This window comes from Phocoena phocoena, chromosome X (assembly GCF_963924675.1).
Source record: "Phocoena phocoena chromosome X, mPhoPho1.1, whole genome shotgun sequence".
Classification (NCBI taxonomy): Eukaryota; Metazoa; Chordata; class Mammalia; order Artiodactyla; family Phocoenidae; genus Phocoena; species Phocoena phocoena.
In genome coordinates this window covers 7,374,774-7,390,093 of record NC_089240.1, presented here as the reverse complement: position 1 = coordinate 7,390,093, position 15,320 = coordinate 7,374,774, and the positions used below count along the sequence as shown (strand labels likewise).

Here is a 15,320-nt window from a genome sequence, read left to right as displayed (position 1 = left end):
ACCTGTCCACATCTCTGCCTCTCCCACTAGCCCTTCTCTTCTCTAGAACCTAGCTCAGCACACGACACATGAACCCAAGCTCTAGCTCAGTGACTGTCTGATAAAAGCATGGCCCCCAGCCCTCCAAAGGGATTCCCCTCACAGCGTCCTTATGAACAGCATGTACCTTTCTGTGTCTGTCGGTGTCCCGTGACTTCTCCCTCAGCCAGTCGATGGTGTGGAAGTCCTCATACGTCCCCACATCAGGGAAAGGCTCGTCAAGGAAATCCATCAGGTTTCCAGAGCCACTCATCGCTCCTGCATTGACCATGCTACTTACACCTGGGAGAGAAAACCTGTCGTTAAAAACGTGAGCAGAACATCTGCACAGACCTGGCAGAACAATCCACGTGTGCTATTTTCCTGCACAGGAAAGACATTTCAGCAGACACCTCTGCTGTGATGAAAGATACATATAGTCTGCCTTAGTGAGCACAGGCTGCTATAACAAAAATACCACAGACTGGGTGGCTTATCAACAACACACATTTATTTCTCACAGTTCCGGAGGCTGTGAAGTCCAAGATCAAGGCACTTACTTAGAGATTCAGTGTCTGGTGAGAGCCCACTTCCTGTTCACAGATGGCCATCTACTCACTGTGTCCTCATCTGGTGGAGCTCTCTGGGGTCTCTTTTATAAGGGCACTAATCCCATCCATGAGGACTCAGCTTTCATGACCTCATCACCTCCCAAAGGCCCCTCCTCCCAATACCATCACACTGGGGATTAGGTTTCAACATATGAATTTTGGGGAGACACAAACGTTAATTTCTTTTTTTAAACTCTTTATGTTATATTGGAGTATAGTTGATTAACAATGTTGTGATAGTTTCAGGTGTACAGCAAAATGATTCAGTTATACATAGACATGTATCTTTTTCCAATTCTTTTCCCATTTAGGTTGTTACAGGATATTGAGTAGAGTTCCCTGTGCTACACAGTAGGTCCTTATTGGTTACCTATTTTAAATACAGCAGGTGTACATGTCAATCCCCAACTCCCTAACTATCTCCTTCCTCCACCCTTCCCCTCAGTAACCATAAGTTCATTCTCTAAGTCTGTGAGTCTGTTTCTGACAAACGTTACTTTCTTATTATTTGTGGTAGTTTTGTGCTATAAAGTCACCATGGCCACCGAATTAGTGAGTACTAAATCACTGTCCCCAAGAGAAATACAGGGTTAGTTCCTTCGAGCCTCTGGTCACAACATTTTCATCAACCAATCAATATACAACCTTGTTTTGTGTGTTTCTGTTTAAAGACACCTTATCAAATATATATCGTTGGTTCATCCACTGAACTCATAGCCAAACAGCACTGTTACTCACGCTGCAGGAAGCTTGTCTAACAAACATATTTTCTCCATAAGGCCCAGCACAGCCTTCTCGTGCTTAGAAACACTACAGACACTCCTGCCCTGCACTTCAAGGCCACTGGAAACAGCAAAATTACTAATAAAAAAAGCACAAAAGTGCGAAAAATATGGCACTAAAGAGACTGTGAAAAGAACGCTTGTTTCTGGTCTGGGCACTGAAACAAGACGGCAGAGCACCAATTTCTCCAACCTCAGCTGGGATCGTGCGTTCCTGGCAACTCAAACTTTTTGAGGCTCTGCATGTGCACTGACCGGGCAAGCGCCCCATGTATCGCCCTGGATGTTACAAATACACTTTAGTGAGCAGGCAAGTTCACAAATACGGAACCGCTCATAATGAGGGTCAACTATATCCATTTCTGGAAAACCTCACGTTCTGCAAAAGCAGGGCATCAACATGAGAGGCCTGCGGGAAACAGGGTTGAGGCATACCACTCAAAACCAAATCACTGCAGTCAATCAAGTAACCGGTTCTCCTGGGAGATAAAGCGGACCACTGACGCAGACAACCTCTGCGGATACTCAAGACGTACAGCAACAGCAGAGTGAAAATGCTAAGACTTAACTCACTGGTGGGAGCCAAGGTGATCCACAGAGGGAGTGGTCCTCTGCACCGGGGCCGGGGGGGATGCCATGGGGATGACAAGGAGGCAGGACAACCTGCCACGTGAGCCATGCTATGGTCTGAACGTGTGTCTCCCCACCCAAATTCATACATTGAAAGCCTAACCCCCAAAGGATGGTATTAGAAGGTGGGGTCTTTGGGAGGTGATTGGGTCATAAGGGCAGTACCTTCAAGAATGGGACTAGTGCCCTTATAAAAGAGGCCCCAGGGAGCTCCTCTGCCCCTTCCACTATGTAAGGACACAACAGGAAATCTGTGACTGGAAAAAGAACCATCACCTGACCATGCTGGAACCCTGATCTCAGACTGCCAGCCTCCCGAACTGTGAGGAATAAATGTCTGTTGTTTATAAGCCACCCAGTCTGTGGTATTTTGTTATAGCAGCCCGAACAGACTAAGACAAACCAAGAGCCATACCAGGCTGGCAGCACACTGCCCCGGACAAGCAGCCCCGAGTGCAGGCCCTCACTTCTAATTTTCCTTAAAATACAGTCAAAAGGGTGCCTGCTGCCAGGGCAGTAGCAAAGTGGAGGATTTCTTCCTTTCCTGCCTAAGATAACAATTCCACTCCTATTATTCTGCCGCCCCTTGTCTGGAAAACAATCTCAAATAAACCAAGACATCATCCATGTTACACCACCATCAGAACCTGATTTACAGATCACACAGGAAATAATTTGACACAGAGAAAACTCTTTGCAGCAGGACCAATGCTCACCACCAGTTAGCAAGAAAAATAATACACTCTTACAAAGACAAGAGGTTGGAATAAACACTAAGCCAAAATTTCTTTGGCAAAGAGCATGGAAATTTGAATTATAGGACGGGAACCACAAAAGTGCCGGAATAAGATGGTTAAAGAAGTGCAGGGTAGTTATTAAAATATTTGAGCACAGGCTTCTCTCAATTGCTTTATGTATTTTTATATCTGGAGGACTCAACCACGACCTGACAAAACTGCATTTTGATCAAATTGAAAAGTCGCTACAGGCAAAGTGGAGTAATCACCTTACAAGCAATAAAATGGCGATAGTTATTGATTTATTGACTGTCTGTGCAACTTTGCTACTTTAAAACTTAAAAAGTTTGAAGTCTGAGCCATGCCAAGCTGAAAACTATACCCACTGATGAATGCCCAGGGAAGAATCATATTGCAGAAGTCAGTAGCAACCAATAATAAAAGGGAAGGAATAAAATTAGAAAGCAAAGATTTCATTTTCATTTCTAGAAAAACAAGATGGTAATAGCCTTGTATTATATGCGGTAAAGAAAATCTCTGATGGGAAAAAGAAGATGGCAGGCTGCTGACCCACAATGGGTAGCCCGTGTAAGAAAACCCAAGCCATCAGATCGAAGAATTGCAGAGACTTGGACATTCTATTAAAAAGAAGTTCATGTTACCTGAAATTTAACCAAATCTCTAGTCAAGCAACAACTCCAGGCAATAATGACTGAAACAAAAAGTCACTCTGGAGAACAAATGTATCTTTAAACTTTGGTGGAGCATGTCATGGTCCTGACAATCAGACGCATAATTGGTAAAGGAAAATAAACATGATCTAATCCGTAGATCTAATTGGAGGCTTTCCCTGGGGCCCCAGAAGGAGGTGGTGACTTCGCTTCTGAAGCTCGGGTTAAGAAAGACAGGAGGACCAGAAGCGTAAGAAGAGGGCATCCAGGTCAGAAATAACGGAAAGAGGGAATTCCCTGGTGGTCCAGTGGTTAGGACTCAGCACTTTCACTGCTGAGGGCAGGGGTTCGAACCCTGGTCAAGGAAGTAGGATCCCGCAAGCTGTGCGGCATGGCCAAAAAATTTAAGAAAAGAAAATAAAAATGGAAAGAATTCTATCTGGGATCCCCTGGGAGATATAGATGGATAGGAAATGAGAATCCAGCCACACACAGGAACAAAAAGGAATGAACTCCAAGGACTTGATGAGAAATAAACTTAACCTGTGTAAGTTCAATATGGCACCCAAAGGGATGCAAATACTGCTGACCCTTGAACAACACAGGTTTGAACTGGGTGGGTCCACTTATACGTGGATTTATTTCAATAACTATCATACCTGTATTTTCGTTTTACAGATCTTTACCTACGTGAGGGGAAAAGTTTGTGTTCGACTAGAGAGCCCAATATGTAGAATCACAAGAACTAGGGTTTGAGTCCTGATTCTATCCAGACTGTTTCAGCTTCCTGCCCTTGGGTGAGTCATTCATCAATTCCTCTGGTTTGGAGGCAGTGAGAGCAGGATGCGGCTTTCCGACTGTGCTGGGGGTCAGTGTCCCTAACTCCCACGTTGTTCAAGGGTCAACTATAGTCATCTGCACCTTAGAGGGGAGCCCTTGCTCCTCTCACCTGGTTTTATTTCTTCTCTCCAATAAGAGCACTTCTGCTGGCAGGTGACACCTCTGCTTATGATTTCAGGAAGGACAGCATCCTAGATCCCGCATCTGAGATTCCTACTTGGTCTGGATCGTTGAGGTCAGAGCACAGCAAACTGCAGCTTGTGGGCTAAACCCGGCCTGCTGCCTGGCTTTGTAAATAAGTTCTAGAGGAACACAGCCATGCCCACTCCACAGATTGTCTGTAGCTGCTTTCACATCGCAGCGGCACAGTTGAGTATTTATGACAAAGGCCAAATGGCCCCCAAAGCCTCAAATGTTTACTATTCGGCCATTTACAGAAAACGTTTGCTGACTCCCGATCTACACGGTGGACTGAACACAGAAACGGCTCAGATTCTCTACCTGTTCCTGCCTCTACAGCATTTTCAGTGGGACCTTGCGGCTCTTCTTCATTAAGAGGTAGAGTCTATTTCTCCAGCTCTTGAATCAGGGCTGGCCTTGGGACATGCAGTGGAAGTGACAGCATGCATGTACTGAGTCTAGACCCCAAAGGCGACGCGGCCTCTGCTTTCTTCCTTGGCCTTCTGCCATGAGCAGAAACCTAGGCGAGATGCTGGAAGATGAGCAACCCCATGGAGTCAAGGTGGGTCATCTCAACTGAGGCCATCCTAGATCATCCAGGCTCGCCAAGCACAGATTCATGAGTGAGCCCAGCCAAGAGCAGCTGGCTTTGACCCAATCAAACCACCCAGCTGACCTGCAGACCGTGAGAAAAATGAATGGTCATTGTTTTAAGCCACCGGGTTTTTTTGAAAGGGTTGTCGTGTAGCAGCATCATAACCATGTTTAACAGGTATGATTTACGTGGGCTCCAAGGGAGAGAAGAAATGAAGATGGCTAAGTTAGTTGCAAGGGAGGACAACTAACTTAGCTGCAGCAACAGATAACGCAGCTGGCAACAGAGACAGGATGGAATCGAACTTCACGCTGGAGGTGTCCATCCTGAAGAAAGAGCATCTCTCTTACACAACCATATTTATACAGGGACTTCGGAAGACACAAAGGACACCTAGGTCTTTTATCCGATCCTTAAAGGCAAGAAAGGATCTACAGAGTATGAGGGTAGCTGTGGGCTTTTCACATTCAACAAGCTATCCTAGCTTATTGAATGTTTTTAATGACGAAAGGGTGTTGAATTTTGTCAAATGTTCTTTCTGCATCTATTGAGATGATTATGTAATTTTTATTCTTCATTCTGTTAATGTAGTGTATCACATGGGTTGAATTCCAGATGTTGAACCATCATGGCACCTAGTGATAAATCCCATTTGGTCATGGTGTATGATCCTTTTAATATGCAAACCAGAAACAAGACAAAAAGACAACCCTCAGAATGGCAGAAAATATTTGCAAATGAAGCAACCGACAACAGATTAATCTCCAAAATATACAAACAGCTCATGCAGCTCAATATCAAAAAAACAAACAACCCAATCAAAAAATGGGCAGAAGACCTAAATAGACATTTCACCAAAGAAGACATACAGATGGCCAAGAGGCACTTGAAAAAATGCTCAACATCACTAATTATTAGAGAAATGCAAATCAAAACTACAATGAGGTATCACCTCACACCAGTTAGAATGCCATCATCAAAAAACCTACAAACAATAAATGCTGGAGAGGGTGGAGAAAAGGGAACCCTCTTGCACTGTTCGTGGGAATGTAAATTGATACAGCCAATATGGAGAACAGTATGGAGGTTCCTTAAAAAACTAAAAATAGAATTACCATATGATCCAGCAATCCCACTACTGGGCATATACCCAGAGAAAACCATAATTCAAAAAGAGACATGTAGGATTTCCCTGGTGGCGCAGTGGTTGAGAGTCCACCTGCCGATGCAGGGGACACAGGTTCGTGCCCCGGTCCGGGAAGATCCCACGTGCTGTGGAGAGGCTGGGCCCGTGAGCCATGGCTGCTGAGCCTGCGCGTCTGGAGCCTGTGCTCCGCAACGGGAGAGGCCACAACAGTGAAAGGCCCGTGTACCGCAAAAAAAAAAAAGAGACATGTACCCCAATGTTTATTGCAGCACTATTTACAATAGCCAGGACATGGAAGGAACCTAAGTGTCCATCATCGGATGAATGGATAAAGATGATGTGGCACATATATACAATGGAATATTACTCAGTCATAAAAAGAAATGAAATTGAGTTATTTGTAGTGAGGTGGATGGACCTAGAGTCTGTCATACAGAGTGAAGTAAGTCAGAAAGGGAAAAACAAATACCGTATGCTAACACATATATATGGAACCTAAAAAAAAAAAAAAGGTCAGAAGAACCTAGGGGTAAGACGGGAATAAAGATGCAGACCTACTAGAGAATGGACTTGAGCATATGGGGACGGGGAAGGGTAAGCTGGGACTAAGTGAGAGAGCGGCATGGACATATATACACTACCAAATGTAAAATAGATAGCTAGTGGGAAGCAGCCACATAGCACAGGGATATCAGCTCGGTGCTTTGTGACCACCTACACGGGTGGGATAGGGAGGGTGGGAGGCAGACACAAGAGGGAGGAGATATGGGGATATATGTATATGTATAGCTGATTCACTTTGTTATACAGCAGAAACTAACATACCATTGTAAAGCAATTATACTCCAATAAAGATGTAAAAAAAACCCAGATGAATGGATAAAGATGTGGCACATATATACAATGGGATATTACTCAGCCATAAAAAGAAACGAAATTGAGTTATTTGTAGTGAGGTGGATGGACCTAGAGTCTGTCATACAGAGCGAAGTAAGTCAGAAAGAGAAGAACAAATATCGTATATTAATGCATACATGTGGAATCTAGAAAAATGGTACAGATGAATCTATTTGCAGGGCAGGAATAGAGACGCAGACACAGAGAACGGACATGTGGATACGGGGTAGGGGAAGGGGAGGGTGGGACGAATTGGGAGATTAGGTTTGACATGAATACACTACCACATGTAAAACAGATAGCTAGTGGGCACCTGCTCTATAGCACAGGGAGCTCAGCTCGGTGCTCTGTGGTGACCTAGGTGGGCAAGATTGGGGGGTGCGGGGAGGGGAGGTCCAAGAGGGAGGGGATATATGTATACGTATAGCTGATTCACTTTGTTGTACAGCAGAAACCAACACACCACTGTAAAGCAACTATACTCCAATAAAAAATAATAATCTTTAAAAAAAAAAACTTAAGTGTTTCATGAAAACACATTTTCCTTACCACCCTGCATGTTCCCTCATTCCCAAAGTTTGTCTAATCAGTCCTTTGATGTCTGTAGCTCACAGAAGAGACCTGATGGATTCCAGTTCTGCGCAGGGAGATTAAGCAAGTCAAACTGAACTTTTGGGGGACCTGCTGTGAATTCTGTTCACCAAGAACTCGTGAGGCCATTAAAACATGAATCCATGCCTGGCATTTTAAATATCTTCTCCTGAAAACTCCTCAAAGTGTTTACACTTATTAGAGACTATTTTCTTTCAAACGAAATACAAAATGAAAAGACCACTAACCGAGAAATTTGCGTGAATCCCATCTGGCTGTGTGACCTCCGCTGACCCCCGCTGACCCTCACCGCCCTCCTCTCAAAAACTAGTCCTGGGCTGGACTGTTTCTCAGGTGCTTTCCACCCAGAGCAGATGACACAGAGACTGAAACTTAGTACCAGCCCCTTCCACACGCTCGGGGACAAGCAAACAATCTTCAATTCATCAAAACTTTTTTTTTTTTTTTTTTTTTTTGCGGCACGCGGGCCTCTCACTGTTGTGGCCTCTCCCTTTGCGGAGCACAGGCTCCGGATGCGCAGGCTCAGCGGCCATGGCTCACGGGCGCAGTCGCTCCGCGGCATGTGGGATCTTCCCGGACCGGGCCACGAACCCGTGTCCCCTGCATCGGCAGGCGGACTCCCAACCACTGTGCCACCAGGGAAGCCCCATCAAAACTTTTTGTCTCTGCACAGATATTGGTTAAGCCTAGGGAACTTTCCAGAAATTTCAGAGCTGTCTTCACTGCCAGCTATTTCTATCAGTCATTACAGAGCAGAAAATCATTTGAAAAAGGACATACTCTTCACTGTTGGCAAAATTGAGATCATCTGAGTGATAATCTCACATCCTCAAAAGCTATAGTGATATCTGTGAGCATTATTGCCCTTAACAGGTAGAAATGGGAACCCAAAAGTGCAACTCAGAAAAGATTATTAAAAACAGAAAAAGCAAAAAAAAAAAAAAAAAAAAAAAAAAAACAGAAAAAAGCAAGCCCCAGGTAAGCAGGGGGATCTTGTAACCAACAAGAAGCCAAGAGTCCTCGCTCCTGTCCTTGATGGAAATGCATGCGCACCAGTAGCTGCTAGGAAGATGCTTGTTCCTCTCCAATCAAGCCAGAGGGAGACAGAGACCAGGGACGCCGGACTGGCCTGGGCATAATCACAGGGCAAGTCCAGGAAATGAGTTATCTACAATCTTCCAACTTGCCCTGCTTTTCGTGCAACTGCTATTTTAGTAAACAGAAGTAGCAAATCTAACGTCCTCATTTTACTTACGTTCTGGAAACTGCTCTGCATTACTCATCTGGCCTGGATCTGGGGGCAGGTCTGGATTACCTGGTGGAAAAGTCAGGCCTTCCCCCTGTCAACCTTCGAGTCACCTGTGCTTGGAAGGGCAGCACGAAAGAGCAGGCGAGGTGGCTGTCATCTTGGGACCTTCTCCTTCTGGCTACAGAGGTGCACTATTAATTCCAGAAGTTTTCATCCTCTACAAGTAACCCCATGCCCACAGCAGTCCCTCTCCTGGCCCAGCCCCTCGTAACCACTCATCTGCTTTCCTTCTCTATAGATTTGCCTCTTCTGGACACGTCACAGAAATGGCATCATATCATATGCGGCCTTTTGTGTCTGGCTTCTTTCTGTTATTATAATGTTTTCAAGGTTTGTCCATGTTGGAGCATCAGCGCTTCACTCCTTTTTATGGGTGAATGATACTCCGTTGTGTGGATATACCACATTGTGTTTGTCTACTCTTCAGCTGATGGACATCTGGGCTGTTTCCACTTTGGGGCTATGGTGACTAATGCTGCTATGGTCATTCCAGTCTTCACGTAGACGTGTATTTTCAGTTCTCCTGGGTAGACACCTAGGAACAGAATTACTGGGTCATATGGTAAGTCTACATTTAACCTTTTGAGGAGCTGCCAGACTGAAATCACTTTTCTTAAGTAAGCTTTTTATTGAAATAAACATCTATCCATAAAAAGGCAAAAGTCCTAAGTGTACACCTCCTCAAATTTTCACAAAGTGAGCTCACGCACATAACCAGCTCCCAGATCAAGGACAGAACGTGACCAGCGCCCAGAAGCTCCCTCACGGCCCCTTCCAGGCCCCTACCCCACCCGTAAAGGTAATCACTATCCTCACACCACAGATGAATTTTGCCCGTTTTTGAACTTTATATAAATGGGATCTTTTGTTTCCAGCTTCTTCTCTTCCACACTGTGTTGTAAGATCTACCCATGGTGTTGAGTTTATCTAACTATCGTTCGTTCATTCTCTATGCTCTACAACAGTGAACTTTTTCTCTTAAGGGTCAGAGAGTAAATATCTGTAGCTTCGTGGGCCACGTGGCCTCTGTCGGGACTACTCAACTCCGCCACTGTCACGTAAAAGCAGCCAGAAACAATACACAAATTAATGGCTGGGGCTATGTGGCAATGAAACTCGACTTATCGACAATGAAGTCTGAATTTCATATAATCTTCACCTGTCACCAAGTATTATTCTTCCTTCAGTTTCTTTCCATCATTAAAAAATAATAAAAAACAATTCTTAGCTCATTTTGGCTCAGGCAGTGAGCTGCATTTGGCCCACGGGATGACGTTCTTTGCCGCTTCCTGTCCTATAGTATTCAATGGTGCAAACAGACCCCAGTGAGTTTATCCATTCTACTGTGGATGGACATTTGGCTGGTCTCCCACTTGGAGCCAAAAAAAAGTCGAAAGTCTCCAATCAGCAAGGAAGGCTGGTCACCCCAAGGGTGAGTTCCAGCAGGTTCCTCTGGCAGTGTGGGCGTGGGAGAAACTGCCACCAAAACCTCATCCCGGCCCCGTGAGCCTTTGCAGCAAGCTGGCCTTGTTGTCCTTCTCCTCCCTGTGCCCTCGCAGTAACTCAACTGCCATTCAGGGCTTGGCAAATGTTTCCTACAAAGGGCCAGATGGCAAATATTTTCAGCTCAGGGGCCATGCAGCCTCGGTCACAATTCGTCTACTCAGCCCTTCGGTCGTTGAAACACAGAGCAGCCCAGACAGAGCAGAAAGAAGACATGTGCCTGTGTGCCCTGACGTGCGACCTACAGAAAGAGGCCGCGCTCGGGGGCTGCTGGGCGCTACTTGACACAAGCAGTCACGGGGCATCTGCCACCCACCTGCCAGGCCCTTGTCCACAGTGCCAGAGCCACCGGCAGGTCGTCAAGCCTCACCTACCAACAGAAGCAGCAGAGCAAGCACCACCATCCACTGGGAATGTACAAAGATGAAGAGGCATGGCCTTCCTGCATAGGATTCTGGAAGGGAAGGATGGGACCCTGCAAATGCAAGCACAGGAGCTCCCGAGCGACGTTTCAACCTGGAAGCTTCAAGGGAATAAAAGGTAGTTCTTAACACACACACATACACATCAAGGTTTCTAGGATATCCTACCATCAGAAAAGTTTCTCCAACAAGTTAGGTATCCTAATGCTTCAAGACACCAGATGCCCCTGGCTTGTGAATACAAATATGGTCATAGCATCACTTTGACAAAGTGGTCAAGGCCATCAGGGCTAGAGGTCACACATACTCACAAGAGACCGTGAAAGGAGTAGGACACAAGGAGGAGAGGATCCCAGAACACTGAGTTCAGAGCCAGGCCTTAGATGACAACTAAAAATATATATATGGAAAAAAGCTTCATGTCTTACAGATTATCCAGAAGCTCCAACAACCAATCACAAGTCACTTTTCTTGCAACCTGCATGGATTACAGCAGGCACTAAACTCAGGGCTGATGTCTGCTGGCCGCCAGCTCCTTGGTGCTGGCCGCTCCTCTGAAGGCCACCAGCCTGGGCTCCCTGGGGCTCAGAGGGGGTGTCACTGCACCACGGGGCCACCAGAGGGTGCTGTGTGAGCAGCCCTGTTGCCTGGGGCAGCTGAGTCCACTGGGCGGGGCCTGCCTCCTCTCTGTCTGCTCCAACCAGTACCCTGCCCTGCCTCACCTGCCATCCTTCCCTCAGCCTCCTTTAGCCCCAACTCCTGCCTCAGGTCACAGGAACTCCTGTCTCCACAGCCCAGGGCTTGTGCTCTGTGCCCTGAGCAACTCAAGGCCAATTCCCGCTCCGACCCGTGGCCACTCCTCTGTCACCTTCAGTGGCTTCTCGGCTTCTACACACCCTCTGACTCCAGTGCTTCCCAAGGTGTGCTTGCAATGGGTGTGTCTCACACAGCCTGCTGACCGAAGAGTCGAGTCGCGTCAGAATCCACACTGTGTGATTCCATCTACGTGGCATCCTATAAATTATACGTTAGGCTTCGTGTTCGATCCATTAAGCCATACAGTCACGTGTTATGCACTTTGGGGCATGTTTGCTATACTTTGCCATTTGAAGAAGTGTTTGAAACTGTGGGCTGCCCATCAGGAAATGCAGCTTCTTAGGCACGACTCTCATTTGTGGCTTTTGCCCAGCGCATCTGTTCCTTCTTCCAGCGATAGTAGTGTCATTTTTCTTTGGAGCACAAGCCCTTCCCCACTCTCCACGGTCCTGGAGGTTTGGGTAGAAGGGGACTATGGTGGGAAGGAAAGCTCCAGTTCGATGGGCAGGGACTTCAGGGCTCTCTAAAAACGCTCACTTTCTTTTGAGATGCAGAAGTGTTTGGAGAAAAAGAGGATGCTCTGAAAGAGCCCTCTGACAAGCCCGTGGAGGGAGGCCTGGAGGAAGAAACTGAAGGGGGCATGGGGGCTTAGGACACCTGGGCCCTGCAGGCCAATGTGGGTGCCTCGCCAGCCCCGCCGAGCCTGGGCTGCTCACCTGTAAAAGGGCCGAGCGCCCTCCGAGGTGGCCTGGAAACGGGCAGAGAAACGCCGGCACCTGGCATTCGCTAGACGAGCTGGTTACTGACTAGATGGCAGTGCAGTCGAGCATTTAGCTCCGCACAGGAGTGCAAGGGCAGGCCATTCTCGCCCCCCCCAAGAATTATCCCCCCCCCCTCCATTTGTACCAAAGCTTCCCCTCTCCACCGTGGGCACGTGACCCAGGCTGGCCAATGACAGTCTCCAACCGCCAGGCACAGCGACTGGCTGTGGGGCGAGCAGGGGACCCATGCAGTGCCACACGCGGACGACAGAGAAAAGGAGGACCCTCTTTCCAGGGGAGTGGCTACCCTGGGAGCCACCACCTCTACGGCGGGTCTACAACGGGGGGATGAGACCGGGCGACACAGACCAAAGATGGATGGACCAGTGGCTCCCAACAGGCAATTCTGCCCCCAGGGGTCACTGGGCACATTTTGTCACATCTGACAGGGGTGCTGCTGGTATCTAGTGGGTGGAGGCCAGGGATACTGCTCAGCACCCTACAGTGACCAGGACGGCCCCAAGTGCCGACAGCACTGAGGTGGAGAAATTCTGCCTTAATTCAAAACTGGACCAAACGAGCCTTTGGGGCACGTCCCTGCAGGGGTTATATTTGGGGGCCCCAGAGTCAACTGGTGACCTTTGAACCATGTGGATTCACAGGCCATTTCTGCCCAAAGTGGCCTTCCAGGTGCAAGTGTGCCCCTAAGCAGCCACTTGGCAGTGCCTGGAGACATTCTCGGAATGTCACAATTGCGGGGGAGGTCGGGGAGTGCTCCTGGCATCAAGTGGGTACAGGCCAGGGATGCTGATAAACATCCTAAATGCGCAGGACGGCCGAACAGCAAAGAACGGTCCGCGCCAATGTCAAGAGCGACAGCCGAGAAACTGAACAAAAAAGCAAGGGCCTTCCAGTTCCTGAGACCGGGTTCCCTGGCTCCTGCCAACGCCACCGGTTCTCCCCGCCCTGACAGCGAGAGCTGCGCCCCTCCCACCAGTTCTCACGGCCATGACGGCCAGAGCGGCGCCCCTCCCACCAGCTCTCCCGGCCCTGACAGGCAGAGCGGCGCCCCTCCCACCAGTTCTCCCGGCCCTGACAGGCAGAGAGGCGCGCCTCTCCCACCAGTTCTCCCCGCCCTGACGGCTAGAGCGGCGCCCCTCCCTGACAGCGAGTGCGGCACGGTTCCCACCAGTTCTCCCGGCCCTGACAGGCAGAGCGGCGCGCCCCTCCCACCAGTTCTCCCCGCCCTGACGGCCAGAGCGGCGCCCCTCCCACCAGTTCTGCCCGCCCTGACAGCGACACCGGCGCCCCGCCCACCAGTTCTCCCCGCCCTGACAGCGACACCGGCGCCCCGCCCACCAGTTCTCCCCGCCCTGACAGGCAGAGCGGCGCCCCTCCCACCAGTTCTCCCCGCCCTGACAGCGAGAGCGGCGCCCCTCCCACCAGTTCTCCCCGCCCTGACGGCCAGAGCGGCGCCCCTCCCACCAGTTCTGCCCGCCCTGACAGCGACACCGGCGCCCCGCCCACCAGTTCTCCCCGCCCTGACAGCGACACCGGCGCCCCGCCCACCAGTTCTCCCCGCCCTGACAGGCAGAGCGGCGCCCCTCCCACCAGTTCTCCCCGCCCTGACAGCGAGAGCGGCGCCCCTCCCACCAGTTCTCCCCGCCCTGACAGGCAGAGCGGCGCCCCACCCACCAGTTCTTCCGGCCCTGACGGCCAGAGCGGCGCCTCTCCCACCAGTTCTCCCCGCCCTGACGGCCAGAGCGGCGCCCCTCCCACCAGTTCTCCCGGCCCTGACGGCCAGAGCGGCGCCTCTCCCACCAGTTCTCCCGGCCCTGACAGGCAGAGCGGCGCCCCTCCCACCAGTTCTCCCGGCCCTGACGGCCAGAGCGGCGCCTCTCCCACCAGTTCTCCCGGCCCTGACAGGCAGAGCTGCGCCCCTCCCACCAGTTCTTCCGGCCATGACGGCGAGAACGGCGCCCCTCCCACCAGTTCTCCCGGCCCTGACAGGCAGAGCAGCGCCTCTCCCACCAGCTCTCCCCGCCCTGACGGCCAGAGCGGCGCCCCTCCCACCAGTTCTCCCCGCCCTGACAGGCAGAGCGGCGCCCCTCCCACCAGTTCTCCCCGCCCTGACGGCGAGAACGGCGCCCCTCCCACCAGTTCTCCCGGCCCTGACAGGCAGAGCAGCGCCTCTCCCACCAGCTCTCCCGGCCCTGACAGGCAGAGCGGCGCGCCCCTCCCACCAGTTCTCCCCGCCCTGACGGCCAGAGCGGCGCCCCTCCCACCAGTTCTCCCCGCCCAGACAGCGACACCGGCGCCCCGCCCACCAGTTCTCCCCGCCCAGACAGCGACACCGGCGCCCCGCCCACCAGTTCTCCCGGCCCTGACAGCGACACCGGCGCCCCGCCCACCAGTTCTCCCCGCCCAGACAGCGACACCGGCGCCCCGCCCACCAGTTCTCCCCGCCCAGACAGCGACACCGGCGCCCCGCCCACCAGTTCTCCCCACCCTGACAGCGACACCGGCGCCCCGCCCACCAGTTCTCCCGGCCCTGACGGCCAGAGCAGCGCCCCTCCCACCAGTTCTCCCCGCTCTGACAGCGACAGCAGCGCCTCTCCTACCTTCCCGCACATTTGGAGCACTGGGCAGCTGGCTAAAATGCGGATTCTGATCCAGCATGGCCAGGGTAGAGCCTGAGACTCTGCATTTCTCACAAACTGTTGCTGCCGGTCTGCGAACCACACTTTGAATATAGAAAAGGGACCGGGCTGAAGTCAGAAACACAGGGA

The 15,320-nt window shown here is 50.2% G+C and overlaps 1 protein-coding gene across 2 annotated transcripts in view; it reads right to left on the bottom strand.

The window, feature by feature from the left end:
- CLCN4 (chloride voltage-gated channel 4) overlaps nucleotides 1-15,320 on the bottom strand; it is a 74,306-nt gene that overhangs the window by 42,207 nt on the left and 16,779 nt on the right. The window contains exon 2 of one of the 2 annotated variants that reach the window (XM_065901207.1): nucleotides 167-321. In XM_065901207.1, the coding sequence (XP_065757279.1) occupies nucleotides 167-310 (144 nt within the window). In that variant the 5' untranslated portion in view covers nucleotides 311-321. Of the gene's footprint in view, nucleotides 1-166; nucleotides 322-15,320 lie in introns of those variants that run through there. The other variant, XM_065901208.1, reaches the window with a different exon arrangement.